General features: G+C 41.5%; 1 protein-coding gene across 2 annotated transcripts in view; it reads right to left on the reverse strand.

The window, feature by feature from the left end:
• LOC110535563 (cadherin-18) overlaps positions 1-21,054 on the reverse strand; it is a 376,780-nt gene that overhangs the window by 41,623 nt on the left and 314,103 nt on the right. For both annotated transcript variants that reach the window (XM_021620629.2, XM_021620628.2), the window contains 2 exons: positions 17,536-17,789; positions 745-881 (listed from right to left, as the gene is read on the reverse strand). In XM_021620629.2, coding sequence (XP_021476304.2) covers positions 745-881; positions 17,536-17,789 — 391 coding nt within the window. The remainder of the gene's footprint in view (positions 1-744; positions 882-17,535; positions 17,790-21,054) is intronic.

Genomic DNA, 21,054 nt, shown 5'->3' on the forward strand with positions numbered 1-21,054 from the left:
CAACTCTTCATGACCCATGCATAATAATACACTTTTAAAAGCCAAAATGGTATTGGAATTGTATTTTTTTTCCATTAAATGTGCTATGAATAGACTGTTAAAGCTTTTCCAAAACAACATCTCTATAGTTGTGCTTTTCATAAAAGAACAGCATTTTGGAAACGGTAACATAAATGACACATTAGACAACCAGAATTGAAATGCTTTATAATAGGTTATATAAAACACAATCATTAATTAATCATAGGGTAACGTCCCAAATGGCAGCCTATTCCTTATTTAGTGCACTACTTTTGACCATAGCCCTATGGAATAGTGTGTCATTTGGGTCACACACTGTGACTCAGCCCCACAGCAGGGATGTCAACAGCTTCATAAGTCATTTATCACTCAGTCACCTCCTTACAACCACAACTAAACCCCTCATTTCAAATTCAACAGTGACATACACACCAATTCATATTGAATCATCTCCAAATCTGATGCAACCATCTAGGCATATACCTCAATACCATTAGTACATCATTATGTTTGTGTAAAGGCTAAAGGAAAGATTAATAGCAGTGATGAGGTCAGAACAAGAATATATGAATTGATTGACCCTTCAAACCTCACCTCCCAAACTTCTATACGGTAGATTTTAGATTTTAAGTTTGATGCTTCCCCTACCCTTTAGACACACACACAGACACACATACAGACACACACCCTGCTGCAGTAGGAATGGAAACCCTGGGTACCTACCAACCTCCGAGGCCATCACAGTAATGTTGTGCCACGGCATGTCTTCCCGGTCCAGACTCTGGGTAGTCTTTATAACTCCGCTGTCCATGTCAATGTTAAAATACTTATCTCCATGTTCACTGAGGTTGATGAAATACCTATTTTGAGAAAGGAGGAGGTAGAGGATAGTTTAAAAACGCATTAATATCGTTTCTGCACAGTCTAATAAAAATGTCATGCAGACCTGTGGAAATGGGAAATGCATCACAATGCAAAAACAAATTACCCTTGAAGGGTTGATGTCAAATGTATCCCTGTGTGCTATGGAGTCTACGGTCCACAGTTTACAGTACAGTGGTTGTGCATCCCAAATTGCACCCTATTTCCTATTTAGGCCGCTACTTTTGACTAGGGCCCATAGGACTAGGGCTCACTATAAGATCAGGACCCATAGGACTGCATCAATCTAAGTATCATAATAAAAAACATCACCATCAAAATATGTCAGTTTAAGCTACAGATTTGAGTTTTTTTGCATGGGCTATCTCTCAATCTGCCTATGTCCGCCTTACGCATCTACGGTTGAAGATGGCCGAGCTACAGCAGTGCAGTGATGTAAAGTACTTAACCCTTGTGTAGTCTTAACATTCTGTATACTCCCCATGTCCTAAGGGTAAACAATTACCATCCTTCAATTAACCCCTAAAATAAAGCAGCTTAATTGAATTTTAAACCCCAAATCTATTTTGCATGAAGAAACAACCTTCATCACAAACCTTGTGAATATCTGTGTTTTCCCTCTTCACAATGCAGAAAGACTGCATTTAATCAGTGGACACCACCTGTTTTTATTACAACACACCTGTCATAATTGTTTTATTTACTAAAGTAGAGGTTTATTATTATTATTGCTAAAGATACTGCGTAGGTGTAAACATGTTTTTTTTTTAGCAAGAGATAGCTCTTGTATAGCCTAAAAGTTGCAGAAATGTGAAGAAAGTAGTTTTGAATGCATTTTATTGAAAGGAAGCTATAACAGTCTTGAACTTTTTTGGCAACATAGTGATATATTCTGTACAATGAGGAATTCAACTACAAAATACTAGTCTTCTACCATTTTTTGAACCATTTCCATCACCCACAAGGTGTATAAACAACAACAATAAATAAGAATAAAAGAAGATAATAGATACAAACAAAAATGTGATGAACATAAATCAATCAAATTTAATTAGCAAACATGTAGGACAGTATGCAAGTGTGTGTTCATGGACTTGCAGATGTATTTATCACGTGCAGGACATAGTATTTGTTTTACAGTCCTTCTTTGGGGGAAAAATTGGCAAATCCTCCTCTTGCCTGCCCCAACTGCATCCTCAGGTGGATCAGGACAAGATTCAACAGCTTTCACAAGTGCTGCAGAGGCCACTGTGCGGGGGAGGTGCTCCCTTCTTTGAATGTGTGGGGTTGCAAGTGCCTTTCCCAGCTGCTCCAGGAACACCCTCCTCTTGTTCAGGTTATCAGGCATCCAGTTAGGGTTGATCTTGTTCCACGAAGGCATTGTATGAGGACACATTAATGATGCTATGGAAGATGACCAGGGACCAGAGGACAGTCCTCCTCCTGCAGCTGTAAGTTCCAGTCACCTTGTCCAGGTTGTCCACGCCTCCTTTGTTGTGGTTGTCATCCAGGATGACGGTTGGCTTTCTGTCCTCATGATCACTGATCTCAGCTATTTTGTGCGGTGTGCTCAGGGGGGCCACATTCTTGTTCCTCTTTGGGAGGTAAGAAACTAGAGTGGTAGTGGGGGTGAAGGCAAACTTTGATGAGAAGGCCTCTCTCCCCCTTTTTGCGAGGAGTGCAGGGAGCTCAGGCTTGTTCTTTCTAACTGTGCCAGCCATGGTGATCCTCCTCTTCAGGAGCTGCTGGCTGAGTTCGATCAGTAGCACACACAATCTCAAATTCTCATTGTATGTGTGTGTGTGTGTCTTTGTGGTTTTAGTGGTGTATAAATTATTTTATAACTGCCGGGTCAAAAATGACCCTAAGACAATCTTTGTACCCTGGTGGGTTACAGCTTTTATGGAAATATGAACAAAGGCGATGTTTCACTTTTTCTAATGTTGTGGTCACTCAAATTTCAAGTTGAAAAATTATCATGTAGGGGGTTTTCTCTGTGTAAGGTTCTGTATTTATTTTCTTAGTCAACCTTGTCGTCTGTTTCGTTGTGTTCTTGAAAGTAGCCCTGTTTTCATTGATTTCACCTGTTTCAGTTACTCATCTGGTCTCATCAGCTCCTTATTTAGTTCAGTTCATTCTGTTTGTGCCTTCGTGAGGTATTGTTCATTTTGACTACTAAGCCTTTTTCAAGCTTCACTTTGCCACCGAAGTTAGTGGGGTTGTGCTCAATGTATTTACAGGCAAAGCCCTGGATTGGGCCACTGCCATATGGACTGCCAACAGCACAGAACTCGGATCCAAGACCAATTTCCACACCCTCTTCAAAGAGGTATTCGATCACTCTCCTTCCTGTCATCCTATAGGACACCTCCTCATAGAACTTCAACAAGGATGCAATTCAGCTGCCGAGTATGCCCTCGAGTTCCGCACCATGGCTGGAGGGAGTGGATGGAGTAAGGCTGCTTTACTTACCGTCTACCGAAGAGGGTTCAATAGGGAACTTCAGGTGGCGCTGGCCTGTAGAGGTGACCTTCAGGATTTAAATCAATACGTTCATATGTCCATCTCCATCGTTGCCGACCGCCGAAGAACTCTGCCACCCAAGAACCCGAAACCTTCTCCTTCCATGATTCTGCCATCCCGTCCAAGTCTTCCAGAGCCCATGCAGTTGGGCCATGCTCCTCTCCCGTGTATCGAATGTCAAAAGCGGGTCCAAGAAGGGTTCTGCCTATACTGTGGAGGGAAAGATCATCTACTCAGACATTGCCCTGTTTGCCCCCCACGGAGAGATGAGAAGGGTCCCTCCGCTGCCATGCAGGTAGGTGTGTCCTTATTTCTAAACATCTCCCAGAAGCAATTCGTCATCCCAGTATTGATAGCTGTGAAGGAGGTTACTAAGTACGTAGAGGGCTTGATAGATTCGGGTGCAGCAGGTAATTTTATCGATCACCAGCTAGTACAAGAGCTTGACAATGATCTAACACCTGTCACCCCTCTTTCTACCTTAAGGTTTAACACCCTGAACGGGCAGCCATTGGGCACGGGCTTCATTACGCACCTAACAAAGAGTGTCACCCTCCAGATTGGAGTCTTCCACATCAAAACTCTTCAACTCATGGAACTCTCCTCCCCCAAACAGCCACTCATCCTCAGACACCCAAGGTTTTGTCGTCACGACCCTGCCATCTCGTGGAGACAAGGTGAACTACTGTCCTGGTCTTCTATCTGCGTCACCAGTTGTCTCAGCCTACCCTGCAGAGTCACCCCCATTGAGGACTCTGCCTTTGCAGTGCCACCAACCATACCATCTGAATACGACCAGTACAGCAATGTCTTCAGCAAAATCAAGGCCTTCACTCTGCCACCACATCGCCCAGGGGACTGGGCTATTGACTTACGCCCTGGAGTGTCCCCACTGAAGGGCCGTGTTTACCCACTATCTATCCTGGAAAATGAGGCAACAGAGAATTACATTGATGAATCACTAAAACGCTTTTATTTGTCCTTCTTCTTCCCCATCTTCTTCTTCGTTGGTAAAAAGGACAGTGGTCTCCGTCCATGTATTGATTACCATTCCCTGAATGACATCACGGTAAAGAACCATTTCCCTCTTCCTCTGATCCCAGCGACCCTTGAACAAGTGGGCCGCCCCAACATCTATACAAAACTCGACCTGCGAAGTGCATATAACCTTATCCGTAAAGGCGACAAATGGAAGACGGCCTTTATCACCACACAAGGGCACTACGAATACCTGGTCATGCCCTACGGCCTCACTAACGCCCCCGCCGTCTTCCAATCCTTCACAAACAAGGTTTTCCAGGATATAATCAACTGCTTTCTCATCGTCTACATTGGTGACATCCTGATTTACTCACACCCCCTGAATGAACACATACAGCATGTGCAAAAGGTTCTTCAACTGCTCCTTGACCATAACCTTTATGTGAAGACTGAAAAGAGCACCTCCAATGTAACCTTTGTAACCTTCCCCAGTTTCGTACGGACACCTGGAGGGGTCAGCATGGATGAGAACAAAGTCACCGAGAACAAGTCACCAAACCCACCACCGTTAAGGAACTCCGACATTTCATTGGGTTCTACAACTACTATCGCCGGTTCATTCGGAACCGCCTCTTCACCTCAGCTCCTGTCCTTCGCCAACCTGATCCGACCCTTCCTTTCACCCTGGAGGTGGATGCCTCCGAAGTAGGAGTAGAAGCCATCCTCTCTTAGCGGGTGGGAACACCTCCAAAATCACATCCCTGTGCCTTCTTCTCCAGGAAGTTATCCCCTGCCGAGAGGAATTACGATGTGGGGAACAGAGAAGTCCTCGCCATCAAGCTGGCCCTCGAGGAGTGGCGCCATTGGTTGGAGGTCGCACAACATCCCTTTCTCATCCTAACAGATCATCATAATCTGGAATATATCAGAGGGGCCAAGAAGTTAAACTCCAGACAAGCCGGCTGGGCTCTCTGCTTCACACATTTCCATTTTTATGTTACTTACGTCCCTGTAAAGAAAAACGTAAAAGCTGGTCCTCGCTCCCACCAGTTTGACCTTCTGTCCAGTAACTCAGACCCTACACCCATTCTTCCTTTCTCATGCATTATGGGACCGGTACAGTGGGAGGTTCACTCTGCCATACAAGAAGCCCTAACCTCAGACCAGGCTCCTCCTGAGACACCAGCTGGGAAGAATTACATACCAGCAGCTGTTAGCCCCAACTGATGCAATGGTGTAACAAGTCCTTGGTGTCAGGACATCCGAGCATTACACGAACCACCGGTCCCGTAAGTTCTGGTGGTACTGTAATGTTCTGTTTTTATTTTCTTAGTCAACCTTGTTTTCTGTTTCGTTGTGTACTTGGTGGTGGCCCTGTTTCATTGTGTTCTTGAACGTAGCCCTGTCTTTCATTTTTGTTCATTTCTTTCACCTGTGTTAGTTACTCACCTGGTCTCATCAGCTCCTTATTTAGTTCAGTTTATTCTGTTTGTGCCTTTGTGAGGTATTCTTCATTTAGACTACTAAACCTTTTCCTAGCTTGTTTATGTGAACCAGTTAGAGCCTTCAGTCCTTGTTTTGATTTACCTGCCTGTTTGCCTACCTGTGTATGATCATTGCCTGCCTGTGACTATAATTCCTGCCTTCTGTGAATGCGAAATTAACACCTGCCATGCTCTGCGCGTGAATCTACACTTTTTTTTATCCCTGAGTATTCATTGCACTCTGTTTTGACCCTTAAGACATCACAAGGGTTAAGTATACTTTAAAGTACTATTCCATTTTTTAAAGTACTATTTAATATTTTTACTCCACTACATTCCTACAATTAATTTTAGTTTTTACTCCATACATTCTCCCTGTCTCCCAAAAGTAGTCATTACATTTTGAACACATAGAAGGACAGGAAAATGGTTCAATTCACCCACTTATCAAGAGAAAATCCCTGGTCATCTCTACTGACTCTGATCTGGCAGACTCACTAAACACAAATGCTTTGTTATAAATTATTTCTGAGTGTTGGAGTGTGCCCCTGACTATCCATATTAAAAATCATAATAATAATAATAATTAAATCATGCCATCTGGTTTGCTTAATATAAGGAATTTGAAATTATTTATACTTTTACTTTTGATACTTAATAAGTATATTTAAAACAAAATATTTTTACTCAAGTATTATTTTACTGGGTGCCTTCCACTTTTTTACTTGAGTCATGTTATATTAAGATATTTTTACTCAATATGACGAATGGCAACTTTTTCAACCACTACAGTGGTGTTTGTCAGACCATGAGACATCCCGGAAATCGATCTTCTGATGAAAACGTCTGTAGCGTCGAATGGTTTGGCCTACAAACTAATATGGCCACTCTAAGCTCTCTGTTTTGCTCTACGGATCACGTTCGAAGGTGACCCATTAATGGAAGTATGGAGGTAGTTTTGTTGCAACACAAATCAGGGGTTAAATGTGTATCCAAAAAACAAAAATTTCCTGAGCTTTCTTATATCTCCTCGATATAGGACAGACACTTCAAAACCGTATACATTATGATTATTTTTTTGACTGTATTTTACTGCCATTTATTAATGTGTTATTCAACCCATTTCTATCGGCAAAAGTACTTTTACATTTGACATTTTATTAATTTAGCAGACGCTCTTATCCAGAGTGAATTACAGTAGAGTGCATACATTTTCATACTTTTTTCGTAGTAAAGGCAAAATTCAATATTTTATCAAATTATATATATTTGTATATTTATAATTAAAGAGGTCCTAAAATGTCAAATGAAATAGCTATATAATGCATGTTAAGACCATTTTAAAACAATTCCATATGTTAGCCTATATGCAGGTCAGATTTTTATTATGTGTGAAATGAACATTGAATGTGTGGTTGGTAATTTATCTTTTAATGAACCAATTAAGACTGAAAGAGAGATTTTAACAGCAAGGTTCAAGCGTTTGGTGATTACATGGGAGGAATCAAAAACAGAATGGGCGTTTGCATGATCATGTGATTCCATAAGACGTCAAAATAGTGAAATGTTTTTAAGTGTGAAATTTTGACAGCACAAAAAATGCCTAAACACAACCTCATATCATATCAATTGCTTGGTGTGGTGGGTTTTGCATCAGTCTATAAGGTAACTGAATACGATGGCAAAAGTTACACTCTCCTGGTAAACTGAAATCCTCCAACAAAGTTTGCCTGTCAATTATTCACATGTCAGTGTCCTGAGATGGACATTCGCTAATGGCCTATACTCCTTATAGGGGTCAAGTAAGTCCAGAATTGGGCAGGCTACTTTATAAATGTAATTTTTACAGGTTCTAGTTAACTGTCCAAAATTGTAATCAGTAACGTAACTTTTGGATTACCAAAACTCAGTAACTTAATCGGATTATTTTCAGTTACTTTCGGAATGCTTTCCCCGTAAAAAGATTCTCCAGTACTTCTGTATACTTTTAGCCAGTTGTTCTGAAAGTAGCACTCACGAGACAGAAGTGGTCCCTGAAAACTGCCTACTACCTCATATTTGCACCATGTCATATTTCTCTCTCTCTCTCTCTCTCTCTCTCTCTCTCTCTCTCTCTCTCTCTCTCTCTCTCTCTCTCTCTCTCTCTCTCTCTCTCTCTCTCTCTCTCTCTCTCTCTCTCTCTCTCTCTCTCTCTCTCTCTCTCTCTCTCTCTCGTCGGAGTGCATGCTGGGAGTGAGTCGTCAAGCAGGGGTGATTGTGAGAGCGAATGGAATTTCTTTTCACTCTATTGGGTTTTGGTATGTACATATATATTGATTAGTTTAGTTGTTTTAAGGGTATATTGTTTAACTATCACTAAGCACGTATAGGGGTGGTGGGATCTTTGAGGTTGGTTTTTCGCGAGGGCACAACCAGCGGGTGGGGCTGGTTGCAATGGCCACTCGCGGAAGTGTAGAGTTTGAAAAACTTAGTCGGAGGCATGGAGTAAAAATTCCTGCTGCGGCTGGGTGTTCAGTGGAAGAATGTAGCTTGGCTGTGGGTGCTATCATTGGGTATGATAGCATCAAATCAGCCTCAAGGATGAATAGCGCTGTGGTGATATTCTTAGATTCAATTGAAAAGGTGAATAAGATAGTTGAGAGGGGTGTTGTGTTGCGGGAGACACAGACGCCGGTATTTCCGCTTATGAATCCGGCGAAGAAAGTTATGCTTTCTAACGTGCCACCATTTGTTAGAGATGAAGTGTTAGAGCGAGAGTTATCTCGCCATGGTCAAATTTTATCTACAATAAAGAAGGTTCTTTTTGGATGCAAATCTCCGTTGTTGAAACATGTCGTGTCTCATAGGAGAGAAGTGCATATGATTTTAAAAAAGGAAGGAGATGAACTGAATTTAGCGTTTAGTTTTAAGATTGATGGATTTGATTATGTCTTCTATGCATCTACTGAATCAATGAAATGTTTTGGATGTGGAAGAGAGGGGCATTTGGTGCGTAGTTGTCCAGAGAATGAGCGCACTGAGCCTGGTAGTAGCTTTAGTGCGGGTGCAACTAACGTACCACAGCGAAGGGATGAAAATACTACAGGTGTAGGGGAAGAGAGAAGGTGGGCAGATGTGGGGGCAATTGTGGTAGATCAGAACAAAGAGGGAGGGGAAACAGTAGGTGAGATTGCGACTGCCGTCGCTGAGGTGGTGCTGGAAAATGAAATTGGAGGTCAAGAGGAGATTGAAATAACAGAAAAGGAAGCAGATGTTTTCAAAATACCGAGGAGTAAAAGGAAGAATTTAACCTGTTGATGCCAGGCAGATTTACGCCCCCTTTGGAGAAATTGGGTACCCCTAATAAACTGAAAAAAAAATATATTAAAAATTGCTAATATATGCATATAATAATTATTATTGGATAGAAAACACTCTAAAGCTTCTAAAACCGTTGGAATTATGTCTGTAAGTATAGCAGAACTCACAGGGCATGCATTCTTCCAAACTAGTTTTTGTGGCCATGAAAGTTGGAGCAACTTTGACGTCATGCCCCCACCCTTCCCGACCACTTATGGATCTGGGGACACTTTCCATCTCTTCCACTAGATGTCCTCTTTCTTTGGAGCGCTCAATCGTTCAAATCGCGCGAGAATTGGCCCTACAGGAGTGGTTGGAGTAAGTGTCGCGATAAAAAAACCTGTGCGTCAGGGCGCGAATCGGTCACAGCCATTCCTTTGTGCCAGCACTCCTGGGAAGAGCAAACGATGCCCGGTTGAATTGAAGTTTGTTTTGCACGTCTAAAACATCATAAAGCTTGCTTCTGCACTTAGTTTGACCTGTTTAGTCGACATATAATGTGTAATTTTGAAGTTTTGATGCGCAACTTATCCGGACCGGAGGACGTTTTGGGTGCATTTCAGCTGATGTTATTAGCAGTAGCTAATACAAAGACGCAAGACTTGAAACCAAACGATGTATTGGGTAAGTATGAACCCTTCCAGAACATTCTGAACGAAGACCATCGAAGGTAAGGGAATATTTATGCTTAAATCTGTGTTTCTGTTGACTCCAACATTACGTGGAAATGTAGCTTGGAACTGAGCGCTGCCTCAGCATATGAAATAGTGTGCGATTTCTGTAACGTTAAAAATAAATCTAACACAGCGGTTGCATAAAGAAGCAGTGTATCTTTCTAACTATATGTAGAACATGTATATTTAGCCAAAGTTTATGATGTCTATTTACGTTATCTTGCCGAGCTACCTAGGTTTCCTGCGGGCATTTTTGAGTAATTTCTGAACATGAGTACACTGTAAATGGACATTTATGGATATATATGGCATATTATTGAAAAAAAAAAAATGTACTGTGTAACATGTCCTATCACTGTCATCTGATGAAGATTTTCAAAAGGTTAGTGAGCGATTTATTTTTTAATCCTGCTTTTATAATTTTATATTTTCTGGGACAAAATGGCTGCCGCTTGTCTTTGTTTCGGTGGTGGTCTAATATAAATGTGTGGTGTGTTTTCGCCGTAAAACATTTTAAAAATCTGACATGCTGGGTAGATGAACAAGGTGTTTATCTTTCATTTGAGCTATTGGACTTAATAATGTGTGGAGGTTAAATATTTTTAAGAATATTTTTGCGTTCCATGCGCCACCGTTTGAGCTGAAGGGGGGGAGGGTGTTCCTACAGAGGAACTCCTGGCATCAACAGGTTTTAAGGGGTGGTGAAGGGTCTAATTCTAAGAGAAAGGTAGAGATGGATAAATCAGTTGAAGATGAACAGGTTGTAGAGATGGAGTTTTCTTCTGGGGAGATAGCGAGAGTGAGTCATCTGACGTGTCACAACAATATAGTGAGATAGATGGGGTGGAAGGGAGGTATGGGATCGAGAAGATACGTCAATTTCTGAAGTTGACAAAAGGGAAGAAATATATGCAGGATTACAATGTAACTGATTTTTTCCCTGAACGTGAATTGTTTATTGAATCAGCAAAGTTTCTGATGTCAAAAATTACAGGGGGAGGTTTGAAAAGCCCTGAAATGGCTAGACTCAAGAAAGTGGTCACGAGAGTAATAAGTGATGTAAATTCTAAAGAAAATGAAATAGTTCAGTTGCAGTTTTAACTCTGTAAAGAGATGTGGTGGCTGTATCTTCCTCTGTATTTTTTTTTATCCATGAGCAGTTTTAAGATCTCTTCTTTAAACGTAAATGGGGCAAGGGATGTTAAAAAAAGAGCCATGGTGTATGAGCTAATGAGGGGAAAGGGAAGTGACATAATTTTTCTACAAGAAACGCATAGTAATTTGGAAAATGAAGTTATGTGGCAACAGGAGTGGGGGGGGGGGGGGGGGGACAGTGGTGTGTAGTCATAAAAACTCAAAAAGTGGGGGTGTGGTTATCTTGTTCTCAAAAGGGTTTTTGCCTTTGTCATATGAGGTTGAAGAGGTAGTTGAGGGGAGGTTATGAAAAGTTAGAGCAAGGTATGAAAACATCAATATGTGTCTGATAAATGTATATGCCCCAGTGGTGACAGTTGAGAGGGTATGTTTTTTAGAGACATTATCAAATACCATTGAGAAATGTAACAAAGAAGATTATTTGTTTATTGCTGGGGATTTTAACTGCACAGTTAGCGATTTAGATAGAAATCACCAAGAACCTCATATAGCCTCAAGGACTTTTTTAAAACGCCTTATTGTAACAAATGAACTGTGTGATATTTGGCGGAGTCAACATGGAGGAACAAGGCAGTACACCTGGGCGCATGTGAGAGAGAACATCATCTCTATGGCCAGGTTAGATAGGTTTTATGTTTTTGAGCATCAATCTCAGGTCTGTAAATCAAGTGTGATAACTCCAGTGGGATTTTCTGATCATTGTTTAATAACAGAGGTGGTGTTCATTAACGATGTAACACCTAAAAGCGCATACTGGCATTTTAATATAACTTTATTGAGTGATGCTCACTTCAGGAACTGTTTCCGTTTTTTTTGGGAGAGGTGGAGGTCTCAAAAGGTCAGTTTTGTATCCCTTCAACAATGGTGGGATATAGGGAAAATCCAGATTCAACTATTTTGTAATCAATACACGAGGAATGTCACCAAGGATATCACCAGATCAATGAAAGCCCTAGAGATTGAAATAGTGGAACTCATGACGTTGGTTGAGACCACAGGAGATCGAGGCCATACTCAGGCCCTCAAGAGGAGAAAAGCTGCATTGGCAGACCTGCTGGGTATCAGAGCACAGGGGGCACTGGTGAGAAGTACATTTCAGGGAATATCTGAAATGGATGCCTCATCCAAATTTTTATTTGGTTTAGAGAAAAAGAATGGACAAAGAAAAATGATTCATTGTCTCAAATCAGCTGTTGGACAAGAGCTCACTAGCCCTAGTGAAATTAGAAAGAGGGCAGTAGAGTTCTATGCTGAGCTCTACAAGTGTGAGTACAAAGAGGACAAAACAGTGACACAGCAGTTCTTTGATGGGCTCCCAAAGGTGGCTGCAGAAGCTCAGGTTGAGCTTGAGCAACCATTGTCTTTGCAGGATTTATACACTGCATTAAAAGGCATGGAAAATGGAAGGGCATCAGGCATTGATGGGCTTCCCGTTGACTTTTTTAAGTCTTTTTGGGCTATGTTGGGAGAGGATTGGTTAGAAGTAGCTAATGATAGTTTAACCGGAGGGTTACAACCAATAAGCTGCAGAAGGGCTGTCCTCACCCTACTGCCCAAAAAGGGTGACCTGAGGGAGGTGAAGAACTGGAGGCCGGTGGCTTTATTGTGTACTGATTATAAGATATTGTCAAAGGCTTTGTCCAACAGGCTGAGGGAGGTGATGGGGCAAATCATACATACGGATCAGTCCTACTGTGTTCCTGGCAGGCAGATAGGGGATAACATTTCTCTGATTCGTGATTTTTTGGACGTCTCTAGGGCTATTGGGTTGGATGCTGGTCTAATTTCAATTGATCAGGAAAAGGCATTTGACCGAGTTGAACATCAATATTTATGGCACACGTTTGAGGCGTTTGGGTTCAGCTCTGGTTTTATTGCCATGATAAAGGTGATATATGGTGACATTGAAAGTGTATTGAAAGTTAACGGTGGTTTGAGTGCTCCTTTTAAAGTGTGTAGAGGTATTAGGCTGGGATGTTCTATGTCAGGGATGTTATATGCTATTGCTATAGAGCCACTACTAAATAGCATTAGAAGTCGCATTGCAGGGGTGTGACTTTCAGAGGATATTCCTCCTATTCGTCTTTCAGCCTATGCTGATGATGTAGTGAAAAATCATGCGGTGGTGGATAGTTTTAGTCTAATGGTTGATCGTTTTAGGGGAATATCCTCTGCAAAGGTAAATTGGGAAAAGAGTTGTGCTTTACAGATTGGAGAATGGTCTGGAGGGATCATGGCTTTGCCAGGGGGGCTAGAATGGTGTAAGGGAGGTTTTAAGTATCTTGGAGTGTACCTAGGAGATGAGGGGACTATGGAAAAAAATTGGAGTGGGGTGGTTGAAATGGTGGAAGGGAGGATGAGGAGATGGCGTTGGTTACTATCTCGTATGTCATATTGGGGGCGCACTATTATAGTTAACAATGTGATTGCCTCTGCACTGTGGCATCGGTTGTCAGTTTTAGAACCACCATCTGGCCTTCTGGCTAAGATACAGGCAATTATTGTGGATTTCTTTTGGGATAAATATCACTGGGTTCCACAAAGTGTTTTGTATTTGTCAAAAGAGGAGGGAGGACAAGGTCTTGTACATCTTGCTAGTAGGGCTGCTGCTTTCCGGTTTCAGTTTATTCAAAGGTTGCTTTATGGACCGGAAAATGTGGTGTGGAGAGGGGTGGCAGGTCTTATATTACAGCGGGTTGGAGGATTAGGTTTAAAGAAGGCTTTATTTCTGGTTGATAGTAGCCAGATTTCTAGGGAGGGAGTACCTCCGTTTTACAGAGGCCTTCTCAGAGTGTGGAGCATAATGAAGGTGTCCAGACGAACTTCAGCGGAGTCAGTGCATTGGCTGTTGGAGGAACCTCTGGTGTATGGGGCAAGACTGGATTGTACAACTGCAGCTGTTCCACATTTCTCCAAGATTCTGGTGAAGGGGAAAATCATCACCTTAAGACAGTTAATGGCCATGGCTGGGCCCGCCTTAATGGATGGAAGACGGGTGGCAGAACATTTGGGGATGAGGTCGGAAAGGATTGTCGGACAAATGCTGGGGAGCTGTAGGAAGGCTCTGTCAGCGGAAGAATGGGGTATGCTTAGTAGCCACAAGAAGAAGGTGCAAGATGAAGACGTCTCATTTCCAAAACTAGGGATTACACCAAATATCCCAGAGTCAGAAAGAAAGGCGTTATTGCTGGATTTGAGAGGGTTGGAGGAGGTGGGTTTGGATGAGGTGAATGGGAAGGAATTGTATAAGGGGTCACCTGTGTCAAGGTGTTGAATAAAGATAAATTGAAAAATAGAAAAGATACTCCATGGAGGGTAAAATTGGGCATTGATGACAAGGTAAAGCCAGCATGGAGAGCACTGTACAAGCCACCGTTACAAAAGGGTACTGGTGATATGCAATGGAGGGTTTTACGTGGCATCATTGCAGTTAATGCTTTTGTATCTGTTATTAACTCAGATGTTAGAGATGGATGTCCTTTTTGTAATATAAGAGAAACCATTTTTCACTGTTTTATGGAGTGTGAGAGGATAAAACCTCTATTGGAAATGCTGGAATCTTTGTTTAAAGCTGTAGGGCAGTTTTTCAATAACACTGTTTTTATTTTGGCGTTTCAATAATAAACAACAGAAAAGAAAATGTCAAATGTTAAATTTTATTTTGGGACAAGCTAAGATGTCAATTTTTCTGAGTAGGAAACATAAGATAGAAATGGGATATGGGCAGGATGTAAGATGTGTTTTTAAAGGTTTAGTGAAAGCAAGAATAAAAGTAGATTTTGAGTTATTTTCAGCTGTAAAAGATCTCCTATTATTTGAGGAGAAGTGGGCCTACGAAGGAGCGCTTTGTTTTGTAGAAGAGGGGAAATTATTTTTTGCTGCTGAAATAAGTTGAATGTATATGTTATGTATTTATTTTTGTTTAGGAATTACATTTGTTGTTTCATTTCTGAAAAGGCAGTGCGTCATTATTTATGTTAACACTTGAGTAAAAAATAAAGGTTTTATAAAAACTCAAAACTCTCTCTCTCTCTCTCTCTCTCTCTCTCTCTCTCTCTCTCTCTCTCTCTCTGTGTGCATCTTACTAGCTGTAACTCAAATGGCGAGGGGCTGAAGCTCATTGGCTAGAACTCGAATTGCTAGGGGGGCTGGCGCACGTGTAGGAAAAATGGCACCAAACAGCTTCCATGAAACAGTTGCTTTCAAACTAGGATTTTCGTGTCTAATTGAGGTAAAACAGTAATTATGCTCATAGATTATATGCATGTATGAACTACATATTGACACATCAAGCCCAAAGAGGGAGGTTTAAAAAATGCTTATTATTCACCGAAATTCCAGAGTATGTCTTTAAGAGGCATTAGAAGACAAAAAAGGATCAATCAAACGCATTTGGTGTGTCATCATAGTGGTCTCTGACTTGTGGTGGAACAAACGTAAACTTGTGTCTTTTTTCACTGCTGAATTAAATGTCATTGAGAAGACTGAAAGGTGTCATAATGTATTTTTTTGCAAACATATTTTATAAATGTAAAACCCCTTTCATTGCAATATAGATACATTTTTTATGGTTCTTTATATAACCTTTATGGAGAATGATTCTATAAAGAATGACTATTTGTAGATCCTTTCAAAGAACCATACAGGTTTTTTTATTACGGGAAGCCATATTATATTCTTAAAATTCCATAGGTGTTATTATTGGGTTAGGTGACACGTTTAATTAAGTGAGCTTCCTCTGGAACAGCTGCAGTTCCCTGAGGAGAGACTTGAAAACCATTGATTGATTTAGTCAACCATTCTCAATTGTTCTCAATTGACTCAAAGTATTTTACAAGACACTGTCACTGGCCATAGTGTAGAATGGCATAAAACAACATGTTAGATGAACTGGAATGACACTCACTCACGGTTGCACAAAAAGAGCCGTCCCAAAATGTTCTAATGAGCTGCTTCCCCTACATTTGAATTATGACTAAACGAGCAAAGAACCCTTTGGTGAACTGTAAAGAACCATCAAAGAACTCAAAGGTTAATTTGAGTCATTATGATTCCACATAGAACCATCACCCTTCCCAAAGCACCCTTGAGGAACCCTCATATTTTAGTGTGTACAGTTTTTTGTATTTTTTGTAATCAGATAACTCTCTAACCCTGAGTCATACATAGGGCTTTATTAAAAAAGATGTTAGTACTATTACAGAAGGCCATTTACAGTGCACTACGAGTGTGACACAGGTTATTACTCTCTGTAACTTAAGGAGTTGCTAGAGAACTCTCATCATGGAGGTGTCAGATCAGACAGCACCTTGGTCAGAGGAACTTCAAGATGTTGCTGTGATGATTATGACTCACCACCTTGTTCGGCAATTAAAATGTGTCAATAACAAAGGGACCTGAAATTATCTTTAATAAAATCTAACTACTGGCCTTATTTCTTTGTATCTTGAGGGAACATAAATGATACATGAGGCAAAAGCAGCATCAGCAATCAGAGAGAGAGAGAGAGAGAGAGAGATTGCTATCTGTCCCCAACAGCAAACCGTCAACCACTAACTCAAGGAATATTATTTTGTGGCATTTTTCTTTTCCTCAGTTCAAATGGATTTTATTCAAACCTTTCCCATTGTCTCTTCCATTCTGGTGGTGAACAGTGAGACAGAGAGCTCTACGAATTAGACGAGGGGAGGTATCCCACCAGGACCCTTTCATATGTAGATGTCCTTTTGTTTAACACAAATCCCTTTCAAATATCTTAAACTGTTGATTCACAATAAGAATCTTGTTTAAAAAATGTCAGACTCCGTCAGCATCTCTATCACTCCTTGAAAATGTATTATAGATACATCTTTCTTCATAAAGGGTCTGGCTAGCCAGCCTGTCTTTTGCAGACATGGCGGAAAGAGATATGGCCACAATAACATGTGAAGGGACTGCGGTTCAGTGCTTAATACAGTTGAGGAATTCCCATATGTACAGCGTGGTGTTTCACAAAACCAAGATCTTATATCATGTAATATGGAATATTAGATTACAATCTATTGGGGTATGGATAATATACTGTATCTGATATGAGGTTATGACGCAATTCCCTCTTCATTTCTTGGAATGTGAAAATGAATACAAGGTTTGTATAGACTGAATGGCCCTAAGCTTTTAGACATGATAATTGGAGCCCATGCCGTGCAAACTAGGAAAGCTGATTCCTATTAGGACACTTGAAAGGTTGTATGTTTTTATAAAATCAGGTTAATATTACCATATCTTTGCGCGTGAGCATACATGCATATTATGTGTTGTCTAGTAGTTAAATGCATACTCATAACAACAAAACATTTGCCTGACCAGACTGGAGAATCATGTTTGAACACAAAACATGGAGTGGACACATGATTAGCCTAGTTCTGGAAACTGTACTACCCAGGCTTAGCGATGAGGTGATGCAGACAGAGAATAGATTGTCTCCAAGCTCTTACCTGACAGGACTGTTTTTGCTGTCTGGATCCCGGGCTGTTACAGCCCCCACCTCTGTACCAATATGAGCGTTTTCATAAACATCCATGATGTAATAATCCATAGAGAATACAGGAGGCTCGTCCACATCTCCCACAGTGATCTTTAGGGTGGCAGTGTCTTTGAAAGGACCAAGGTAGGAAAAACGAGGTTCCACGTGGGTATTCACTCCTTCAATGTGAAGGGTGTAGGTCTTCTTCCTCTCATAGTTCAGTGGCTGTATGTCCAGGAAAAAGGCACCAGGAAAACATGCAGGATTAGGAACATACTTTACTCCACTTGTGTACCATGTAATTACAATGCAAGTAGCCCACTAAAGTACTATGTTACAACATTTTAAACCAATGCGTCCCACAGCAACACCAGCATGTTTTAAACCAGTGTGTTTGAGATGTCTACAGACTTCTGGGTTAGCTCTATCAAGGAAGAGCTGAGAGGCTCAAGAACACGCACATGGAACATTTGCTCTATGACGCTCACAAGCTATAGAAGTGATGTTACAAGGTAAGGGGTTCTTCTACAAAGAAGATCATTAGAAATCCCATGACATATTGTAAATAATACTGTAATAATCTCACATGGTTGCTGTCACAAACTCCACACAATTGTCACTGACTAGTTGCATATTAATTTCACAGCGAGCAAACAACAAATGTACAGCATTCATATGAATTAATTTTTAGCAGGTTTTTGCTCTGGCAAAACATTTTTATTGACATTTGTAAAATGGAATGGAAAAACACTTAAGTGTGAGGCCAAATACAGGGGATGGACATGCAGATAAATGAAATTCAGATAAATGAAAAGCCAATCTTTGCTGGGGTTTTGGGAGAGATAGGGTTAATCCAGCTGTTCCCAAACTAGGGTACCCGACCCCAAGTTTCCAAGACCACAGTGTTCTCCATAATTGGGAAATGGAAAAAGTATGGAACTACCCAGACTCTGCATACAGCTGGCCTTCCTACCAAACTGAGCAAACGGGCAAGGAGGACGTTGGTCAGAAAGGTGACCAAGAAACCAATCACTAGTGACAGAAATACGGAGTTCCTTTGCTGAGATGGGAGAACCTGCCAGAGGACAACAAACTCTGCACCAGGGGCTCCCAAACTACGGTTCGCGACCCCACGTGGGTTTGTGTAATATGAAAATGGAGTAGCTGGAGAATTTCTACAAAACAATAAATAATAATATATACATATATCCTACCAGCAAGACATTATAAACTGTAATATCTTATGTTTCACCAAGTCGTGGCTGAAAGATGACATGAATAACATACAGCAGGCTTATTATACACTGTACTGGCAGGATAGAACAGTAGCCTCTGGTAAGACAAGGGGTGGCGGTCTATGTACATTTGTAAACAACAGCTGTTGCATGATATCTAAGGAATATGCAAGGTTAAATTAGTCAGGTTTGTAGGCCTCCTTGCTTGCACACACTTTTTCAGTTCTGCCCTACACCCCCGTGCTTCACGGTTGGGAGGGTGTTTTCTGCTTGCAAGCCTCCCCTTTTTTCCTCCAAACATAACGATGGTCATTATGGCAAAACAGTTCTGTTTTCTCCAAAAAGTACCATCTTTGTCCCCATGTGCAGTTGCAGACCGTAGTATGGCTTTTTTTATTACGGTTTTGGATCAGTGGCTTCTTCCTTGTTGAACGGCTTTTCACCTTAGATCTGTTTAGGACTCGTTTTACTGTGGATATAGATGCTTTGTACCTGTTTCCTCCAGCATCTTCACAAGGTCCTTTGCTATTGTTCTGGGATTGATTTGCACTTTTCGCACCAAAGTACATTTATATCTAGGAGACAGAACGCTCCTCCTTCCTGAGCGGTATGACGGCTGCGTGGTCCGATGGTGTTTATACTTGCGTACTATTGTTTGTACAGATGAACGTGGTACCTTCAGGCATTTGGAAATTGCTCCCAAGCATGAACCAGATTTGTGGAGGTCTAAAATGTTTGATTATTTAGATTTTCCCATGATTTCAAGCAAAGAGGCACTGAGTTTGAAGGTAGGTCTTGAAATACATCTGAAGGTACACCTCCAATTGCCTCAAATTATGTCAATTAGCCTATCAGAAGCTTCTAAAGCCATGACATCATTTTCTGGAATTTTCCAAGCTGTTTAAAGGCACAATCAACTTAGTGTATGTAAACTTCTTACCCACTGGAATTGTGATACAGTGAGTTATAAGTGAAATAATCTGTCTTTAAAAAATTATTGGAAAAATGACTTGTGGCATGAACAAAGTAGATGTCCTAATCGACTTGCCAACAAGAAATGTGTGGAGTGGTTAAAAAACAAATTTTAATGACTCCAACCTAAGTGTATGTAAACTTTTGAATTCAACTGTATTTGAGAATGCTATTCATTGACTACAGCTCAGCTTTCAACACCATAGTGCTCTCAAAGCTCATCACTAAGTTATTAAGGACCCTGGCACTAAACACCTCCCTCTTCAACTGGTCCTGGACTTCCTGACGGGCCACCCCCAGTTGGTAAGGGTAGGTAACAACACTTTCGCCACTTTGATCCTCAACACTAGGGCCCCTCAGGGGAGTGTGCTCAGTCCCCTCCTGTACTCCCTGTTCCCTCATGACTGCACGGCCAGGCACGACTCCAACTCCATCATTAAGTTTGGCGATGAAACAACAGTGATAAGCCTGATCACCAACAACGAAGAGACATTCTATAGGGAGGAGGTCAGAGACCTGACCATGTGGTGCAAGGACAACAACCTCTCCCTCAACATGATCAAGACAAAGGAGATGATTGTGGACTACAAGAAAAGGAAGACCGAGAACGCCCCCATTCTCATCGACGGGGGGCGTGTAGTGAAGCAGGTTGAGAGCTTCAAGTTCCTTGGCGTCCACCTCACCAACAAACTAACATGGTCCAAGCACACTAAGACAGTTGTGAAGAGGGCACAACAAAACCTATTCCCCCTCAGGAGACTGGAAATATTTTGCATGGTCCTCAGATCCTCAAAATGTTCTACAGCTGCACAATCGAGAGCATGCTGACGGGTTGCATCAGTGCCTAGTATGGCAACTGCTCGGCCTCCATCCGCAAGGCACTACAGAGAGCAGTGCGTACAGCCCAGTACATCACTGGGGCCAAGCTTCCTGCCATCCAGGACCTCTATACCAGGCGGTGTCAGAGGAAGGCCCTAAAAATGGTCAAATACTCCAGCCACCCTAGTCATAAACTGTTCTCTCTGCTACCGCATGACAAGCGGTACCGGAGCGCCAAGTCTAGGTCCAAGTGGCGTCTAAACAGCTTCCACCTCTAATCCATAAGACTCCTGAACATCTAATCAAATGGCTACCCAGACTATTTCCATTGCCCCCCCCCCTTTATGCTGCTGCTACTCTCTGTTATTATCTATGCATAGTCACTTTAATAACTCTACCTATGTACATGTGGACACTACCTCAATTACCTCAACTAACCGGTACCCCCGCACATTGACTCTGTA

This window comes from Oncorhynchus mykiss, chromosome 11 (genome assembly GCF_013265735.2).
Source record: "Oncorhynchus mykiss isolate Arlee chromosome 11, USDA_OmykA_1.1, whole genome shotgun sequence".
Taxonomy (NCBI): domain Eukaryota; kingdom Metazoa; phylum Chordata; class Actinopteri; order Salmoniformes; family Salmonidae; genus Oncorhynchus; species Oncorhynchus mykiss.